Source organism: Gasterosteus aculeatus, chromosome 6 (assembly GCF_964276395.1).
Source record: "Gasterosteus aculeatus chromosome 6, fGasAcu3.hap1.1, whole genome shotgun sequence".
Classification (NCBI taxonomy): Eukaryota; Metazoa; Chordata; class Actinopteri; order Perciformes; family Gasterosteidae; genus Gasterosteus; species Gasterosteus aculeatus.
The window spans coordinates 2488020-2505898 of record NC_135693.1 but is presented as its reverse complement, the minus strand read 5'-3'; the positions used below and the strand labels follow the sequence as shown (position 1 = coordinate 2505898).

Sequence of the window (17879 nt, the reverse complement as noted above, 5' to 3'; positions counted from 1 at the left end):
TGAATCAATGTACAAAACAACGTCAGGGACTCCTGACAAAGCTTCAGATAAAGCTTCTGGAGTGAAATGCCTTAAATATCATCATACAATAGCGAATCTACTTCCACCCCTTATTGTTCTACACTTGTAGGATTAAAGCTTTGCCTTTGCTTCCCAGATCCCCTTCAATGGAAGCCCACTGAACAAGAAAAGTACAAAAAAAGTACATTCCGGCAAGTCAATAAATTGGTGTCAGCATGTTAACACTGCTCACATCTACTTTACATCAGTTATCATTACAGAGTGTTGTATAAGACAATGTTTTGACCAGAATGTCTGCATGTGTTTCACTATATATTTTTTTTATTTTACCTCGTTTTTTGCCGTGGCTGCAAGCATTCCAGAGCTAACGCGTCATGCTCCAAAAATAAATAGATTGAGTAGACATCATTCATTCTCGTTAGCCTATTTAGTTCTTATTTATGGAGATTGGAAAGAGATGGAAATTAAAGACGCAGCGCGGCAACATCACTCTGATTTCCGGCGCTCTTGCTGTCACTTGAACTGTCTGTTGCCATGGTAACATCCAACACTATGCCCACAGCGGCAGGAACACCCGGGCGATGTCTCACCAAGGGTGTCCGAGCCGTGTTCCTACAGAGGACATGAGAGGGGCCGCTGCAGAGTTTTACCGGGCCAACGGAGTCCCGCAGCTGGTGGAGAGAGCTCTGAACGAGCTCTTCTTCCATGAGCCCCGAGACGTCCATGGATACTTGGTAGGAGTCGATGGCGTATGCTAACGTATGCTAACTTTAGCTTCGCTAACCAACTGGTTAACTGCACTTATTCCTGGTACCAGCAGGTACCAGTGATCTATTCAAGTCTTCGGAATGCAGGAGCAAGCAAATAGAAGAAGAAATCACCAAAGTGCCCCCCTACTTCCTGTCCAGCCCCCCTGCATTACACCTGTTAATGTAACGTTAGCCAGCTTCAACAGAGACAGTGTCCTTCAAAGGGGTGCATATAGTTTCAAAAGATTACAGCCTAGTTGTTTTCCTGCTGTGATATATGGTAATTTATGTCAAAATGTCTGTAGTGAGAAATTATTAAAGTTATGAATTATGAAGAGTTCTTCTCCCTCACTGACTAAATGTGGATGGGTGAAATGTTCTTTCTGAAAAATACGTACTTTTGCCCACAATCCTGGGCAAAAGTAAGATTTTTTTTCTGTAGATTATATATATTTTTTTTTTTTGACAAAAAAAATCTTACTTTTGCCCAGGATTGTGGGCAAAAGTATGTATTTTTCTCCGTCATGTAACATATTAGCATATTAAATTAAGTAAAAAATATTAAACATATTAAATGAAGTCTTTATAAGAAACCACATTTCAGTCATGGCTTGTTGCTAACCACCTTTACATCAAGGCATTCATGGATTTTAAATGAACACTTTTGTGTTTCTTTGACAAAGAGACCTTTATACTGGATCATTCGTGTTTGAAACCAGTGTCTTGATCAGAAAGAACAGAAAGGCGGGGAATGTTTTGAAGGGAAAATTGATATAAGCTACACAAAAATTGATCAGGTTGGATCAGAAACATGCACAGATACTGGCCCTCAGCACATCGTTTAAGAACTGTGATACCAACGTTTCAACATGTTTAACTATGAATTTTTACTTTAGGCAAATTATTTCACGAACCTAAGTGCACCGCCAAGGATCAGCGGGCTGAAAGGGAGGGAGGTTTATGACGCAAGAGGACAACTCTCCATTGAGGCGGAAGTCTTCTGCATTGTCTGCAACAAGGAAAAGGTACAGAAACAACATTTCCCCATAAAAAATCAACACTTGGACACTTGTACAGAATAATCACTACAGTCAACGGATGTCTGTCTTCTTGGACTGGGGCTGACATCTGCTCAAGTTGCAGATTCTAGATACTAAGTTCAGAGCCGGCATTTAGGAATCAGGAATCAGGAAACATTTATTGCCAAAATAAGTCAAACATACAAGGAATTTGTCTCGGCGGTTGGTGTGTGACAGTAGACAGTGTAACAATAGACAACAAGACAGCAGACAGCAGTGCACATCTAGATCAAACAAATCAAGCGTTAGCAAAGGAGTTGGGATTCATTAGTGATGAGCTGATAGTTTGAAATGACAGTGATGTGCCTCTTCAAACATGCTGATGAAGCGAGCAAAGACAGTAGCTGTGTCCCATTTGGAGTTGGCTGCCTACACATGAAGATCCAGCCTTCGCACTCGACCTGGGTTCAGCCCTCCAATGGCTACAAAGGCTGAACCGAGCGGTCTCTTAAATGGGACCGTCTGACCCACAGGGCGACTTCCTGCTTGCGTAATCAGCTTTTCCTCTGCTGCTCCTGTTGCCCAGCGACCAGAACTTATAAAAATGCAGATAGACAAGGTAATCGTCTTATTTCATTTAATTTAGGAAGATATGCTTTACCTCTGGAGCATGATACATTTTAGGCTGGGAGAAGAACTTTTTATGATTATTTTAAATTAAATTAAAATTGGTTAAGCCCTGAACTTTTAGCTAAAGGTAATATTGCAATTTTAAAGAAAGGACTTTTTTTCTTGCATAGGATACAAGCTAATTTAACTATAACCATAAGATATTACAGAATATATCCAAGCTGCAGGAGCTGAATGTCACCACACACATCCTTCTCCTTCAGCTTGATGCTGCTTCCTCCTGGCTCACAAAACAAAACAAAATATAAAATTAGTTTATAATCACACCACAAAACAAAAGTAGTGAAGCAAGGACTGAACCAAGTTCAGTTTCTTTGTGTATTTATTCTCAACATTTGTAATGTTACTTTAATAACTTGTCTACCTGTGCTCACTTTAATCCATTTCTGTTCATAATATGAAGTATAAACTATATTTATCTATAAAACCGTTACAATCTCAAGGAGATATACAGTGTGAAAGTTAAAGGCTTAAAAATACAACATCGATTACCAGCGTCACGTAACGTGTGATGTTCTATATTTTACTTTGAAATTATATATATATATTTATTTCCATTGGGAGACAGTTAGGAATTCAAGCAGCGTTACCAGTAAGGTAGCATGACAGAAAAGCAGTGCAAGGGGTCTAAGAGAAGCGGAAGAAGTGTGGATGAGGAAAGACGAGGATGATGAGAGACGAGGCACAAATACCAGGTATCAATTCATATCCTCCCCCTTCAGCCACACAGCTGGCTCAGTAGTGCAAATGTGACACAGCTTCATTACAAATACATGCGCTCAATCAACAAAATGTATGTGCAGTATTTGTATTGACCTTGGGAGGATATTGACAGTTCATACAAATCAACTATTTTCTCTGTGTTCAGAGCATGTCTTCAGCTGCCGTCTCCAGCCACTTTGAGCCGATGGTGACATCACTGGACAGGAGCATAATGAGTCAGGAGAGGACTGACCATATGATGACGGCTGCCCAGTGGATCAATGGTCCTCTGAAGAACATGCTGAAGGGCCAAAACCCTTGTGACCAATCAGATATTGACCTTATGCTGAGGTAATGTTCCAATATTTATTAAATTACAGGGAAAGGGTTGCATCTCTCATCTGTTTCCATATTTGTTATTCTTTTTAAAACCAAAACCTAGAATATTTGCCCAACACTCTGTTGTAAAAAATTATCCTAATCTAGAAGAGTATGAACAAGTGCATTTCCTTCCATTTAATTGTAAAGGAAAACCTGCTTCTTAAAGTCTGTTTGTAGGTCTCTTACTAATTACGATGAAAATTAAAATGTATATAATAATGCATTCAGTGCTTCCCTGTTTCCAGGACTGTTATAGAAGAAAGGTTTGATACAAATACAAAATGCAGTTTTACATTTTTTAAGGGGAAAATATGATCCAAATCTACCTGAAACTATGTTAAAAAGTAACTGATAAGTCACAGATGTTACTAAACACATTTTTTGGAAAGCGTGGTTAAATTTCACTATCTAGACCGAGGCCTGATTGCTCCCAGAGCTGTTGAATCCAGAAAATCGCTTAAAAAGAACCTGTCTGTCCAACTGTACAAGAGGTGTCAAAAAGAAACACATCATGTAAAGAAAAAAAAACTAATTAACATGTATCAGTCTGGGAAGGGTTACAAAGCCATTTCTAAGGCTTTGGGACTCCAGACAACCAGAAAGCCATTACCTACAAATGGACAAGGCTTGTAACAGTGGTTACCTTTGGTGGTGTTGATGCTTTTCTCATACACTTGAGGAGTCTTGCGGTGGACTAGGAAAACTAGGATTGTTGGATTAAGAAAAAATCCTTGGAAGCCGCAAAAAACAAATATATACTGGGCGCTTCCAAACACCCCACCAGTGTATAATTGACCAATATTGAAAATGCCATTTTTAAGCCCCAGCGAGAATGCAGTCTAGGTGAAGGGAGGTGGTGATTGTCGTGAATAGGGGTTATAGTAGATATATTGTCGAGGCCAAATTGTGTGCGAAACTGCCAGAATTTTTAATGTTGTTGGTAATGTACTATCGGTTTGGATGAGTATTGTCTTGGGGAGAATGGTAGTCCAGAGGTACTAGGTGCAATGCTAGAAGAGAAGATGATGGGCACGATTTAGCTTCATTTAGGGGAACCAGCTAAATTGAGGGAGCTTGACCCAGTATATTATTTTCTGTATTTACTGCCCAGTGGTAATGTCGGAAATTAGAAAGAGGGACTAAACCTTGAGATTGATGGACTTATATCATCACTTTACTCATCCGTGGATCCTTATTATCCCATAGAAAGCCTGTAATATGCTTATCCAAGGTAGTAAAGAAGACTTTAGGCAGGAACACTGGCATTGGAACTGATAGGAAAGAGGAAACATGGTTAAACATTGATCTTAACACAATTAACGTGTTAATGAAGAATTGATGGTTCTCCACATGAAAGTCTGTCTTCATCTTAGTGATTACTAGGAAGAAAATTCCTGTTGTAAAAGCTTTCAAATTTACGAGTGATATATATGCCAAAATATTTGAATGCAGGGTCAAACTTGTTGAAAGGCAGTTGAATTGCTGGAGACCTTATGGACATATTGTTTAGAGGAAAGCATTCATTTTTTTGAGAAATTTAATTCATAACTGTAGAAGATCCCAAATTGCTCAAGGATCTTAATCGGTCCAGGGACAGATGCCACTGCGTACGAAATATAAACTAATAAATCATCAGCATTTGGCAGTACTCTGTGCTCAGTACTCCTGCAAATCCCTTTAATGTTGACATGATTTAAGAGCAATGGATAATGGTTTGATTGCTAAGGCAAATAATAGAGGACTTAAGTGGCAGGCTTGGCAGTGTCATTCTGAGTTTGATCTATTGCTGAGGCCCTCGGTGAGGAGTAGAGGAATTTTACCCATGCCACAAAAAACAGTTTGGTCTTCAGAGTTACTTTGTGAATAACGGTTTCAGATGCGTAGCTAGGACCTTTTGCCAGAATTGTGTAATTTGCATTAAGAAGCGATATTGGTCAGTAGGATCCACATTCCTTGGCATCTTTTCAAGGTTTTAGCAATAAAGCACCTCGGGTTAAAAAGTCATTGAACAAATCATGCAAAAGTGACAATAGTTTATCTGAGAATGCCTTGAAAAATTCTATGGGGAAACCGTTTGGCCCAGCTGCTTTGCCGCTTTGTACAGTTTAATTGATCCCAGTATCTTGCTCGTGTTCACTGTATGGCTTAGTTTTCTTTCTTGGCCATTATTAATACTTGGGAATATATGACCCTCAAACTTTTCCATGTCTGTGTTGTTGGGTGGGCTTTCTGATTGATATAAGTAATAATCCCTAAAGGTATCGCTGTCACTTCCTCAGGGATGTTTTTAAGTTGTGATATTTGCTGAGAGGTACAGTTTTCATGTATTTATTTAACATGGGTCTACTTTGTGGTTAAGGTTAAAGGTTTGTTTTGATATGGGGCAGTGTGCTTCCCGTGCACTGGAAAAGGCAACTACAACATTCATGTTTTATCCAAATATTTTTGGAGCTCATTCCACGTGGTGTTTTTCTTTCGCCATATAAATAAGTTTTATGAAAGATTTGTGTGTTTGTGTTACCCATAGTGTATATTTCTGTTTTGTAACTGTGCAGCAATTTCTTCATGGCCCGCTTCCTTGAGGAGAACGACGTTTTGAACAAGGAAAATGAGGAGAGTCTGTCCCCCAGCGAGGCTGGGGAGTTGTCTTCTCCACGCTCTGCAGAGACGAAAGACAACAAGTTTGTTAAAAAAGGTAGGCTAGTAACTTGTCATGGTTAATATTTTATTCCAATAACGCTATTTCTAACACCTTACAATAAAATTAGATTTTTCAGCAACATTGTTTTAGTTAAGTATATTAATATATTGACCAAATATACAAACGAGACATCGATTCCATTTTTCAATGAAAGTCAGAACATGGATTACAGTTCAATTCAAAGGCTAATACAGTTTTTTGAAAACAGATCTTCACTATGTCTTTGTTGATGTAAACCGGTTCTTAGCTTTGGTCTTAATAGGACTAACATCTTGGTTGATGAGTTCACAATGAAGCAAGCAGCTGTTTGGCCAGGGGGCATTAACATCGGCCGTTGGTAAAACCAACTATCACATATAACCACCATCAGAAGAATATCAAGTATGAATTCATACAGAAGGCTGAGAGACAGAAGAGGAGAGAGGAGCTAAATGTGACCTGGGAAGTCCCTAGACCCTAGAGTCTAAGCCTATAGCAGTTTATATAAGGGCTGGTCCAGGCTGTACTGAGCCAGCCCTAATTATAAGCGTTACCAAAGAGGAAGGGATGCTTTGGGCTAGAGCGTTTTTTTGGCCTCTTCTCCAAAAATGGCACCCACAATAAAAAGTGTAATCACTCTAGAACTACTTTATCTACCTGGACAATATTTTTCCGTAGGATGAAGGGGAACCGCCACCGATTTTTTGCATAATCTGAAAATGATAAGGATAGTGCAAGAATCATTTAAGTAAATCACACAAAAATAAAGCAATAAATGTGTCCTTGCATGTGTTGTCTGTATATCCAAACCCCAGATCTGTTTAGTTCTACAATGCAGCGGTTCCCAAATTTTTCAGGCCACGCACCCCTACATCCTAACCGGGTTCATGCACCCCCAATCGCTCACACTTAAAAAGTCTATTCATAGCTGCATTAAAATTTGACCAAAAACAACAGTTTGCTCACGCGTGATGTTTGTTTACAATATTTAGTCCGCTGTTAAATGTTGCAGTGTGACCACTGACCGAACAGAGGAGCAACTGCAACATTGTATCATATTAATTCGGAATCAGGAATATGAATAAAATGGGAGGAGTCCATCTGAGGATTTCACACGCAGCGCAGGGGGCTTAGGCTGCAGCAAGAGAGAGACAAAGAAAGAGGGGTGACGTTAGCAAGTAAGACACGTGAGTATTAACTCTCCGTTTCTATCTCTCTCTGTCCCTCTCCTCTCTCGCGACTGATAAGCCAGAAGTTAGCTGTTAGCTGACGTTAGCTGCACAAACTGGGCTAACGTTAGCTAGTGTGTACGTAAAAGGAGGAGCTGAAGTGTATTTATTAAATTGTACATTTTAATGTACATTTAATCTTACAATGGGTAGTTTTATAATTATAAAATCATCATCTCTCTATTTTGTGTAAAAACCCCATTGATTTTTTACAAATTATTACTCCATTAGACCACCATTATATGTTTCCTCTCGCGCCCCCCCAGGGGTGCCCGCACCATACTTTGGGAATCCCTACACTATGATAGAGCTAAATTCTTTAACTATTAATAACACACAAACATGTGTAAGGGGCTGAGGGGAAGAGTAGTCGAGGGAGTATATGTTCCAGCCAAAGGCCTTGCACCTACACCCTCGGAGGAATCACGATCAGCTGTGCCAGGAGACACACCTGGACCTCATCTCATCAAGAGGGGTACAAAAAGACAAGAATGAAAGACGGCAGGGAGAAGACCCGGGGTGCTTAGGTTTAATTTAGTTTGGCAAATGCTGGAGATTCTCTTGGTTATCAGTTTTGTTTTTTCACATTGTTTAATAAAACTTCTACAACATACCATCCGCCCCTGTCTCTTGACTACTGCGCTGCCATTGTTTTGGAATCCTCAGTGCAATACTACCATACTGCATATTGCCATGCCATACTGCTTTTCTGTTTTGATATAACTGGATAGTGCATTACAAATCATTTTGTAACAAGAATGTTTTGCTTCCACCACAGGTAAAAAGAGCAACACTTCGGAGAAACCATTTCATCCAACAGAGTCACCAGAACGAGTTTTACGTGGGAGTTGTGCCATTGGCTCAGTATCTCTCGCCATGTCCCAAACTGGTGCAAATATACAGGGTCTCCCTCTCTACAAATACATAGCTGCTCTGAAGAACAGAAAGGTAACAACACACTACACATGCAATCACACAAACACTCTCCTAGGTGCAACATGTAATGATGTCTCATAATGAAACCAATTCATGCAGGCACCTGCTCCGTTTCACATCCCTGTATCTTTGGTAACTTTGCTGAGCTGTGGAAAGACTTCTCCTGGAAAATTGAGTTTGCTTGAGGAAGTCATCCTGATCCCCAAAGCCGGACAACGAGTCAAACAGGTACTCAGAATATGTACAGCTACACAGACATCTATTGGCGAAGATCTGTTCAGTGCATAAAGTTAGTGCTCTTTATGTGGGTTGCTTTTCCTCCATTGTTGCGATGATGATGAAATATATATATATATGATAGTATTGATTAGACACAGTTCTGCTTTACTAAATGTTTACTCTAGTGTTTATTAATCTCACTGAGCTGTAAACCTTTTCAACAGATTATCACAATGACCCGTGGGATACAGAAGGAGATGATGAGAATAATCAACACTTCAACTAAAGCTGGGGTGAGGGACATTGCAATTTACTAACTGTAAGAATAGAAGTTGACACAGGCTATATGAAAGAAAGATAGAAGCAAGATTTATCTTTTCCTGAACTTACCTAAAAGTTGTATAGAAAGGTATGCAGGAGATATGTGGAAATGCCTATCAAAACTTTCAATGCTTCCATTGTCTGCAGCCTTTGTAAAGTATACAGAGTTATTTCTTGCATTGTTTAATGACCTATAGCCCTACCATTACTTGAACAGTGAGGCGAGTGAGTGGAAACATTTGTATTTATCCAATAAATACTCCTCTATGGTCATTGACATGAAGCACCACATGCTGTTAACTAGGTGAACTTTATATTTGCTCCAAGGCAACCCAGGCAATGCTGTGTGACAGTGGAGCGCTGGCTGTGAAATACGAGCGACCTGAGCAGCCTCTGGACCTGATCACTGAAGCCTGTTGTAACTCTGGACTGGCCTTGGGAACAGATATCCACTTAGCACTAAACTGTGCTGCCCCTGAGTTAATGGACTGTGTAAGTTGACGAAAGGTAGTTACTGGCTTTATGGTTATACGAGCTGTGAGTCTTTATGAAAATGTCTTGGTGGCACTTTTTATAGGGGCTCTGTCAGTAATGTAGTGTAAAGTAGTGTAATGTATGAGATATGTGGGTTTCAGAATAACATGTTTGGATGCAAACCCAGAAGGATAGATAGCAACGCAGCAAATGGATTTCAAATTAGAGGTATTGTCAAAAAAAGTATCAAGTCAATCCACTTAATACCTGGCACAAGTAGAGCCACAGTTGAGGGCGACTAGTTGTGTGGAATCCCACTGGAGAATGACCGGATGTGGGGAGTCCCACTGAAGGAAGATCAGATGTGTGAAGCCCCACTAGAGGACGGCCAGACGAGCAGAGCCACAGTAAAGAGCTACCAGAAGTGTGGAATCCCACTGGAGGATGACCAGATGTCGGGAGTCCCACTGGAGCATGGTCAGAAGTGTAGAGTCCGCCTGGAGGACGAGCAGACGAGCAGAACCACAGTAGAGGAGGACCACATTTGTGGATTTCAACTGGAGAACAACCAGATGTGTGTAGTCCAACTGGAGGACGGCCAGTGGAGTGGAGAGTGCCACTGAAGGACAACCAGATGTGTGGAGTCCCAGTGGAGGACTGCCAGAAGAGCAAAGCCACAGTAGAGGGCGACCAGATGTGTGGAATCCCACTGAAGGACAACGAGATGTGTGGATTACTACTGAAGGATAACCAGATGTGGTGGGGTCCCACTAAAAGACGAACAGAAGGTTGGAGAACCAAGGGAGGACGACCAGATGTGTGTGAGATGAGTCCCACCTGACTAAACTTAATCTAAAACCAGGATAAGTGGCTGAGACCAGTAGATTTGTGTCCAAAACAGGGTGGGCTGCTGAATACTAAATGTGAATGACCGGGACCGCAGAGAGTATTTTCATCTTCCAAGACACACCTCTTCAGACTATACCTTGACTAAAAACACTAACAAATTATGGCTTTTATCTATAAAATTATAATACAATAGGCTCCTTTCAAAACATTACAGCAATTCTGAAGCATTATGATACAAAGTCATTAGAAAATCATTTTGTTATAACGTATGTATAAGGCATGTTTTGTCTGAATATTTTGAATATGTATGTTATTTATAGTTCATTTAATATTTATGAACATTCCCAATGATCAGACTATAATGGATTGGATTATTAGTTGGATTATTGGCCATCGTCAAAAGAGCTTCCATTAATGCTATATGCATACAGCAAATTCTAGATGTATATGTTCACAGCTGAAAGGAGGTAGCAGGTAGCCGAGAGAATCAAATATTTGCTTCTTTTCTTCCTCTCAGTCTAAAGGAAAGTATGAAGTTGCAACCGGGGTTTTGAAATCTCCAGATGAATTAGTTGATATGTACCGAACCCTTATCACCAAATATCCAGCAGTGGTGGCCTTAATCGATCCATTCAGGAGAGAGGTAAGTCTAAGCATGATCCGCCTTCCAGATATGTGTACAAAAACATGATTAATAAAAACTGTAAACCATATTGCTTTTTTTATATTGTGCTATTGTAATGCATCATAGAAGCACTGGTAAATGAAGGAACATTTCTGAGGGAAGAGTTCAGGGAACGCCTCCCCCACAAGCACCTCGACTTCTGCGTTATTTTGGTCTTGCTCTAGTGGATATCCATATAGAACTGGACTTACAAAGTGACATTTTGTGTTCATAACTGGTCTACTTGAGCTGTCTATTTATTTTCATAATATGAAATAAAACTATACAACCACAGTGGTTAGTTACTTAGGGCCACCAGCAGATGTTGTTCCACCAGACATGTACAGCCTCAATCAAATTGTGTGCATGCTCAAGAGAGATGTATTTGTATGATCATCTGAACAGCATGGTCGTCCTTATTCTTGTGTTTTTGTGTGTTTGTGCTCTGTAAGGACATAGACCAATGGGAGAAGCTGAGCAACATGATTGGAGACTCATGTTCTCTGCTTTCTGACATCACCTTTAAGCCAAAGGCCCCCCCCCTACCGGGAGTCAGAGGTCACATCTTAAAACATGTCCATGAGACAACGGTCAGCGATTTGATCCGCATCACATCAGAGCACCAGGGTAACAGATCCCATGACGTGGGGTAGAGGAAAATAACAATCCTTGAAAGAAAGCTGTGCTTGATCTCAATCAGCTGTTTGTCGGAAAATAGTGTTTAACTCAACTCTCCCTGGAGGAGCAAAACATACAGTACTACTTGCAACCATCTACTTAGGAACTATTAGAAGTATAGTAACTTAACTTTCTTGAACAAGGTCTAGAATTTCTCTGTGCATGAATGCGATCGGACACATAAGTAACTAACAGTTGTTGATGACGTGAATGAAGCAGCTGATTCCTGCCACAGCATGACTTGCTTGAACTGTATATAACACTTCTCTTTCACTTATGGAATTGCCATCAATGTTCAATCATGTTTATGTCCCTTCACCTGATGCTAGGTTCAGTGTTGATGGGAGCAGCATGCAGTGAGCCCTGCAGCGATGACTCTTTGTCAGATATTGTAAGTTGAGCCCCTTTCTTTCATTTTGTGCTTCCAGCCTCATGTCATTTGTCTGACCAGAGACCATTTTTTCTCTCATAGTGTCTCTGTCCAAAGTAGCATCCATCTGCAGAAATTATATGTTGTGTGTGTAACATCCATAAAGAGCTTTGTAGTAACTTTCAGGTGCTTTCTGGCCTCAAACTTTACTGCTCTGGCTTACTCTCACCGCTCCTAAGAATTGTTTCCTGCTAAAATGCTTTAAGAAGCCGCTGATCAAAACCTGCTCAGCAGCAAGCGGCAGACAGATCTGCTGAGCATAGTGCAGCATTTAGCAACAAGATTGTTTTTTCTCAGTTCATAGACCAAAATCAGACAGAGAAAGGTGTTTCTATAGGAGTAACGTCTGCCAAATTACTAATGTTAGTTGGCTTTCTCCTGGAAGTAGTGGATTGGACAGATGAATGGCATGGGCCTTTCACTAGCAGGTCCATCCAGTAAGCCATCTAAAAAGGTTCTCAGATGAGCTGGGTGGGACTGCCTTTCTCCAGGATGGCATTGGACCCAAGATGGGAATGATGTTGGGGCTATGATGTTGGGGACTGTTGGCATTAGAAAGGTTGGCATCATCAGCTTCCAGTGCCTGTACATTCAGATCACACCCCCCTCTACACATTCTCCCTCAGACATCTGCTCAGGCTCATTAATGTGATTCATTTTCATCTCATGAATTTGCCACGTATGACTTCTTTTACAACTTGTTCAAATTCCCTCAGCGTCTTCGCATTGCAGTTAGCCAGCACCACGTTTGCGGCTTTGTTTGAATTTTGCTTTTTTCCTACTGTTTAGTGAGGGCCATACTTGAGTAAATTACACACGAGTATGATAAGGTGCAGATAGAAAATAAAATCCACACCTGTTGTTGTTTTTAACACCATTGTATAAATTGATTTTTATATTTTGAATAACCAGCTTTCCCATAGGCTCTGTATTCACTTCAAAACATTATCTTTTTAAATAGTATTCTTTCATATTTGTCTATTTTTCTTGTGCTTGTTATTTCTTTTGACAGTAAACTGAATATCTACTGTATACTTATTCACAAGGAATATGAAGTCCTGAGAACATAATCTACAGATGAATTGATCACCAATGTAAGCATTGCTAGTTGCAACCAGAGTCATCAGTAACCATCACATAACACATTGTAACCCAACTAAAACCTTCAGCTGCAATTGGGCAGCATTCTCAACCGAGATTGGACCCAACTTACCCCCTCAACGTCCCAGTGACATGACACGGGAAAACTCAGCGCCAGTGTCTGTCTCACACTGTGTTGCTCTTTTTCTCCTCCCTCAGGCTGTGGGTCTGGGCCTGGGCTATGTCAAACTGGGAGGTCTGAGCGGTGCTGAGAGGATGGCTAAATACAACCGGCTGATTTCTATAGAGGAAGAGGTGGCCCAACAGGGAATACTGGGTAGGTTTTTTTATAGTCCTGCCTTGGCGATGGAGAGAGAGAGAACCCATCTCTCTCTTCCACACCCCTTGCTCTGTGTTGAATATGAATGGAAACTGGGTGTGAAGAATAACCCCCTCCCCACCACCACCCCCTCCGCTCCGCTCACCACCCTCAGATTCCTTTGGATTTGTTAATTGGCAACCTAATTACACTTAAGGCAAATACTTTCCCATCATCATTTACAAAGCAGGCAGGGACACTGGAGGGTTAATGAGAGATTATCCATGTCTGCATGTAATCAATTCCAATCAATAAAAGTTGCGTTTCCAAGATGCAGTGAAAGTTTTAGTGCTGCAGCAACTTCCTTCTAGACCCGTTATCCGAGGCCTGTGCAGTTTGCTTCATGTCTGCTCTCTTCATTTACTTTTTCTCATCCACAGTGGCCAAGGTCAAGCACCCCCCTCCACTGTTCACTGATACACCACAGGAGCAGTCTACCACAGCACCAAGTACAGTGTGACTTCTGTTTGTACCCAAGTGTGCATCATATTCCACGTTCATTGTTCCATTCTGCTCTTATCTATTACTTGCCTGTCAAGAGTTCACTGGAGAACCTGCTGAGTTGATTATGAACAAGTGCATTAATCCTGAATTCTAGTTGATCTATGAATCAAAGTGAGTAAACAGAACTTTAAAAAAAAATAAAAAAAACTTTCACACCCGCCAGACATCTCGCTGCTTCTTTATATTATTATTTCTTTAAACATTGCAAATATGAGCCATAACACAGCAAATCCAGAGGTGCACTTTCAATCATAAAAAAATCAATAATTTCAAATGCACACAGAACTGAATATATGCACATAAAAATATATGTATATTTATATTTGTTTGTGGATATGTTTGCACTTGTTTGCGGATCGCTTCACATTTGTGTGTGGGTTTTTTGAGACTCGTCTGACGTGAGTAGATCCACAAATACGTTTTTTTCAACATGGACCTATCTGTAGCCAATCAGATATCGCCCTCATTTTCAACCAATCACATGGGCGCAGCTCCCCCCTCCCATCCCCACGAGGCTGCCAGCGATACAGCAACGCGAGGCGAAGCGACGGGTCAGCAAACAATGGCGTCTGGTAGTGACGTGAAGTGTAAGTGAAACAAGAGTGCATGTAAATTATTGCTACGTCAAATATGTTGCATCATGTATTTTGCATAGTGGCGGCTGGTCCATTGAGGACAATGGGGCATGGCCCCACCTTAAGTGACAGATTATTATTTTTTTTTGTTTATATAAAAAATACATTTGACAATGTACATTTGTCAATATTTGTTTTTGAAACGGATTATATACCCAGTAATATTTGTGAATTAAGATATCTGCGCAAAATATATGCTTTTCCTGCATCTGACCTCTGCGTGTCAGGATCCCGTCTCACCTATTGTGTGTCAACCACTGTTTCTTTCAATCTCCTCTCCTCGTGTGTCTGTGTTCCCCTGTTTGTTTTGCCATGTGCTCAGTGTTGTTTTGTCGGTCCTGCTTCCAGACACCTACCATGGCCACACCCCTGATTGGCACACAGCTGCGGACGATCTGGCTCGTTACCACCAGCAGTATACCAGTCCGTCAAGCTCCTGAAGTTTACAGATGACACCACCCTCATTGGACTGGGCTCTGGTGGGGATGAGTCAGCCTACAGGTGGGAGTCTGACCATCTGGTGTCATGGTGCAGCCAGAACAACCTGGAGCTCAACGCTCTAAAGACAGTGGAGATAGTTGTGGATTTCAGGAAGAACGAATTCCCACGTTCCCCCATCACCACTGTGGATTCTGTGGTTTCCTCGTCTCCATCATCACCCAGAACCTCAAGTGGTAGCTGATCAGCTCCCATCACCAAGAAGGCTCAGCAGAAGTTGTTTTTCCTGAGGCAGCTGAAGAAATTCAACCTGCCAAAGGCGATGATGGTGCACTTCTACACGGCCATCATCGAGTCCATCTTCTGCTCCTCCCATCACCATCTGGTACGCTCCAGCCACAGCCAAGGACAAGGACAGGCCGCAGTGTGTCATCCGCTCTGCAGAGAGGGTGATCGGCTGCAATCTGCCGTTTCTCCCGATTGTAGCCGACCCCTCTCACCCCAGACAAAAACTGTTTGTGCCCCTTCCATCTGGCAGGAGGCTGAGGTCCACACAAGACTAAAGCCTGACATATTATGGTAATAAATGTTTTATGATTCCTGATATCTACTTTGGTCGTGCAGCCCTGGGTTGTCAGTCCGTATCGTCTTCTGCCTTGGAAGTCTTCGCCACCATTAAGTAAATTGCTTGTTGCCTGCTCAAGAGACTAATACGCTCTTCTCTTCCAGTGTCCAGCACCTCCTGTGTCGAGCCCCATGACATCACACAGTCAATCTGCCTGCCCTCCGGTGTCGAGCCACGGGACGTCACATTGTCGATTCGGCCGCCTCCTGTGTCGGACCAAGGGCTCCACACATTTTTCCCCCTCTCCGTGGTTAAAATAAAAGCTGTAAAACTGCTACGGTCTCCTGTGTTCGAGCTTTTGAGTCCTAACCTTGAACTCCCGTGACACTCACACACGCTTGTCTCAGCTGGGCTCGAGTCCCAAAGAAGCAGTTAGCCAATCGCTGAAAGTTAATGAGTGACATTATAATTTCAAATCCCTAAAATACTTTGAGATTTGAGCCAGCCCTTCGCCACCTTACGCTGCGCTCTTGCCAGGGCTAATCTCATGGCATGACAATGGCGAGCAGTATCCCTCCAATATCAAACCCTAACTCTGTACATTCTCTCCTCAAAGAGCCATTTGCCTCCAACCATTCACACACCTACGGGCAATTTAGAGTCACCAATCAACCTGATCCCCAGTGCATGTCTTTGGACTGTGGGAGGAAGCCAGAGTACCCGAAGAGAACCCAGGGAGAACATGCAGAGTACACACAGAAAGGCCACTGGGCGGAGTCTAACCCAGGACCTTCTTGCTGAGGCGACAGTGCTAACCACCACGCCGCCCAAATAATTTTTCAATTGCTAATTCTCTACATCACTATGCACAGAGTTTTACTTACTTCACACAACATTGCCTCGCTGGGCGACATCTGATACAGGTAGGTCAGTTTTGAAAAAAACGTATCTTTGGATCTAATCATGTTGATCATGTCTCAAAAACCCACACACAAATGTGAAGTGATGCGCAAACAAATGCAGTGCGAGATGCATACATATCTAAAAACAAATATGAATATAAATCATTTATTTATGTGTTATGTATTTGTAAATTCTTTCGTGTGCATTTGTGAATCTTCTTTTTGCATTTGCAATTACTGAGACTGAATTGATAAAAATAATGAAACTTTACGTTTCTCAGAAATGTCTTCTTTTCTGATCTCCTATCCTGTAAATCATCTAACAATGAAACTAAAACACTGCACTATTCTAAATCATATTCATATGTGTATAACAAAAGGCAGGTTCTGCAATGACACTCATTCATATTGATTTATATATTCTGAATGAACGTCATCCTATAATCTTGTTTCACTATTGGATGTCGGTAGCTTTGTATCATCTCTTTATAGAGGACTCTAACAGCAGGCTGACTCCAGAGTGTCCTTGATTAGTCGTGTTAATCTGGCCAGGGAAAGTCCTGTGTGGCTGACTCCAGTTTGTCTCGTGTCTATGTTGTCTTGTGATTTCCTGGGGGGGGGGTTAAGTTAACTTTCCTCTCGTTTCGGGCAACTTGCTTCTTCCCCCTGTGGCTTTCCAGCTGGTCCGATTGTCTGCCTCAACCCTGTGTGTATATATTGTCTGAGCCTCCCTTTGTCCTGTGCCAGTTCGTCTTGTCCCTCGTGTCAGAGAACCCGTATCGTATCCATGCCATTGTCAGGTCTTTTTTTGTTCTTAGGTTTAGTGCAGGTTCTCTTTCGAGAGTGATTTTCATTTTGGGTTTATTGTAGTAAACATTTGATTTGAGGAAGGCTGTGTAAGGATAAATGACAGAGCGCACACACACAACTGTGCCAGTGTTGTCCAACAAAGCCTGTCTCTGGTCTGTTTGGGAGGTGCGAGGTAAAGGCCCCTTCGTAACCCCTCTGATGGTTCCTTAGTTCCTGGAGGAAAGGATTGTGTCAGAGTGAGACGGGAGGGGAGAAGCATGTGACCTGTAGCACAGAAAAGAGGCTTCTTGTATACAGTCGGGAATGCTTTGTTTTCCAGCCACATAGAGCTGCACCAATGGGCCTGACAAATGAGTTCCCAGCTCTTCTCTATCAAAGAGGACTTGGACCTGCTGACACTACGATAGTCCTGCTTAACTTGTGTCATGACCCGGCTCAACAGAGATGACAAAAACGGGAGAGACACAGTGCAAAGCTGCCGTCAAAGTATATTTAAGTAAAATAGCAAAACCAAAAGTAAAGCT

At 41.7% G+C, this 17879-nt stretch overlaps 1 protein-coding gene across 1 annotated transcript; it reads left to right on the top strand.

Moving 5' to 3' along the window:
- The first annotated feature begins 545 nt into the window (after positions 1 to 545).
- eno4 (enolase 4) lies at positions 546 to 15978 on the top strand. The gene is made up of 16 exons (XM_078104642.1): positions 546 to 755; positions 1667 to 1795; positions 3348 to 3532; positions 6118 to 6257; positions 8250 to 8419; positions 8507 to 8635; positions 8851 to 8919; positions 9275 to 9439; positions 10788 to 10913; positions 11387 to 11561; positions 11942 to 12003; positions 13342 to 13459; positions 13882 to 13950; positions 14497 to 14592; positions 14989 to 15657; positions 15808 to 15978. Exons 1-15 carry the CDS (start codon positions 603 to 605, stop codon positions 15078 to 15080), a joined length of 1878 nt encoding a protein of 625 aa, XP_077960768.1. The 5' UTR covers positions 546 to 602; the 3' UTR covers positions 15081 to 15657; positions 15808 to 15978.
- Positions 15979 to 17879: the final 1901 nt, after the last annotated feature.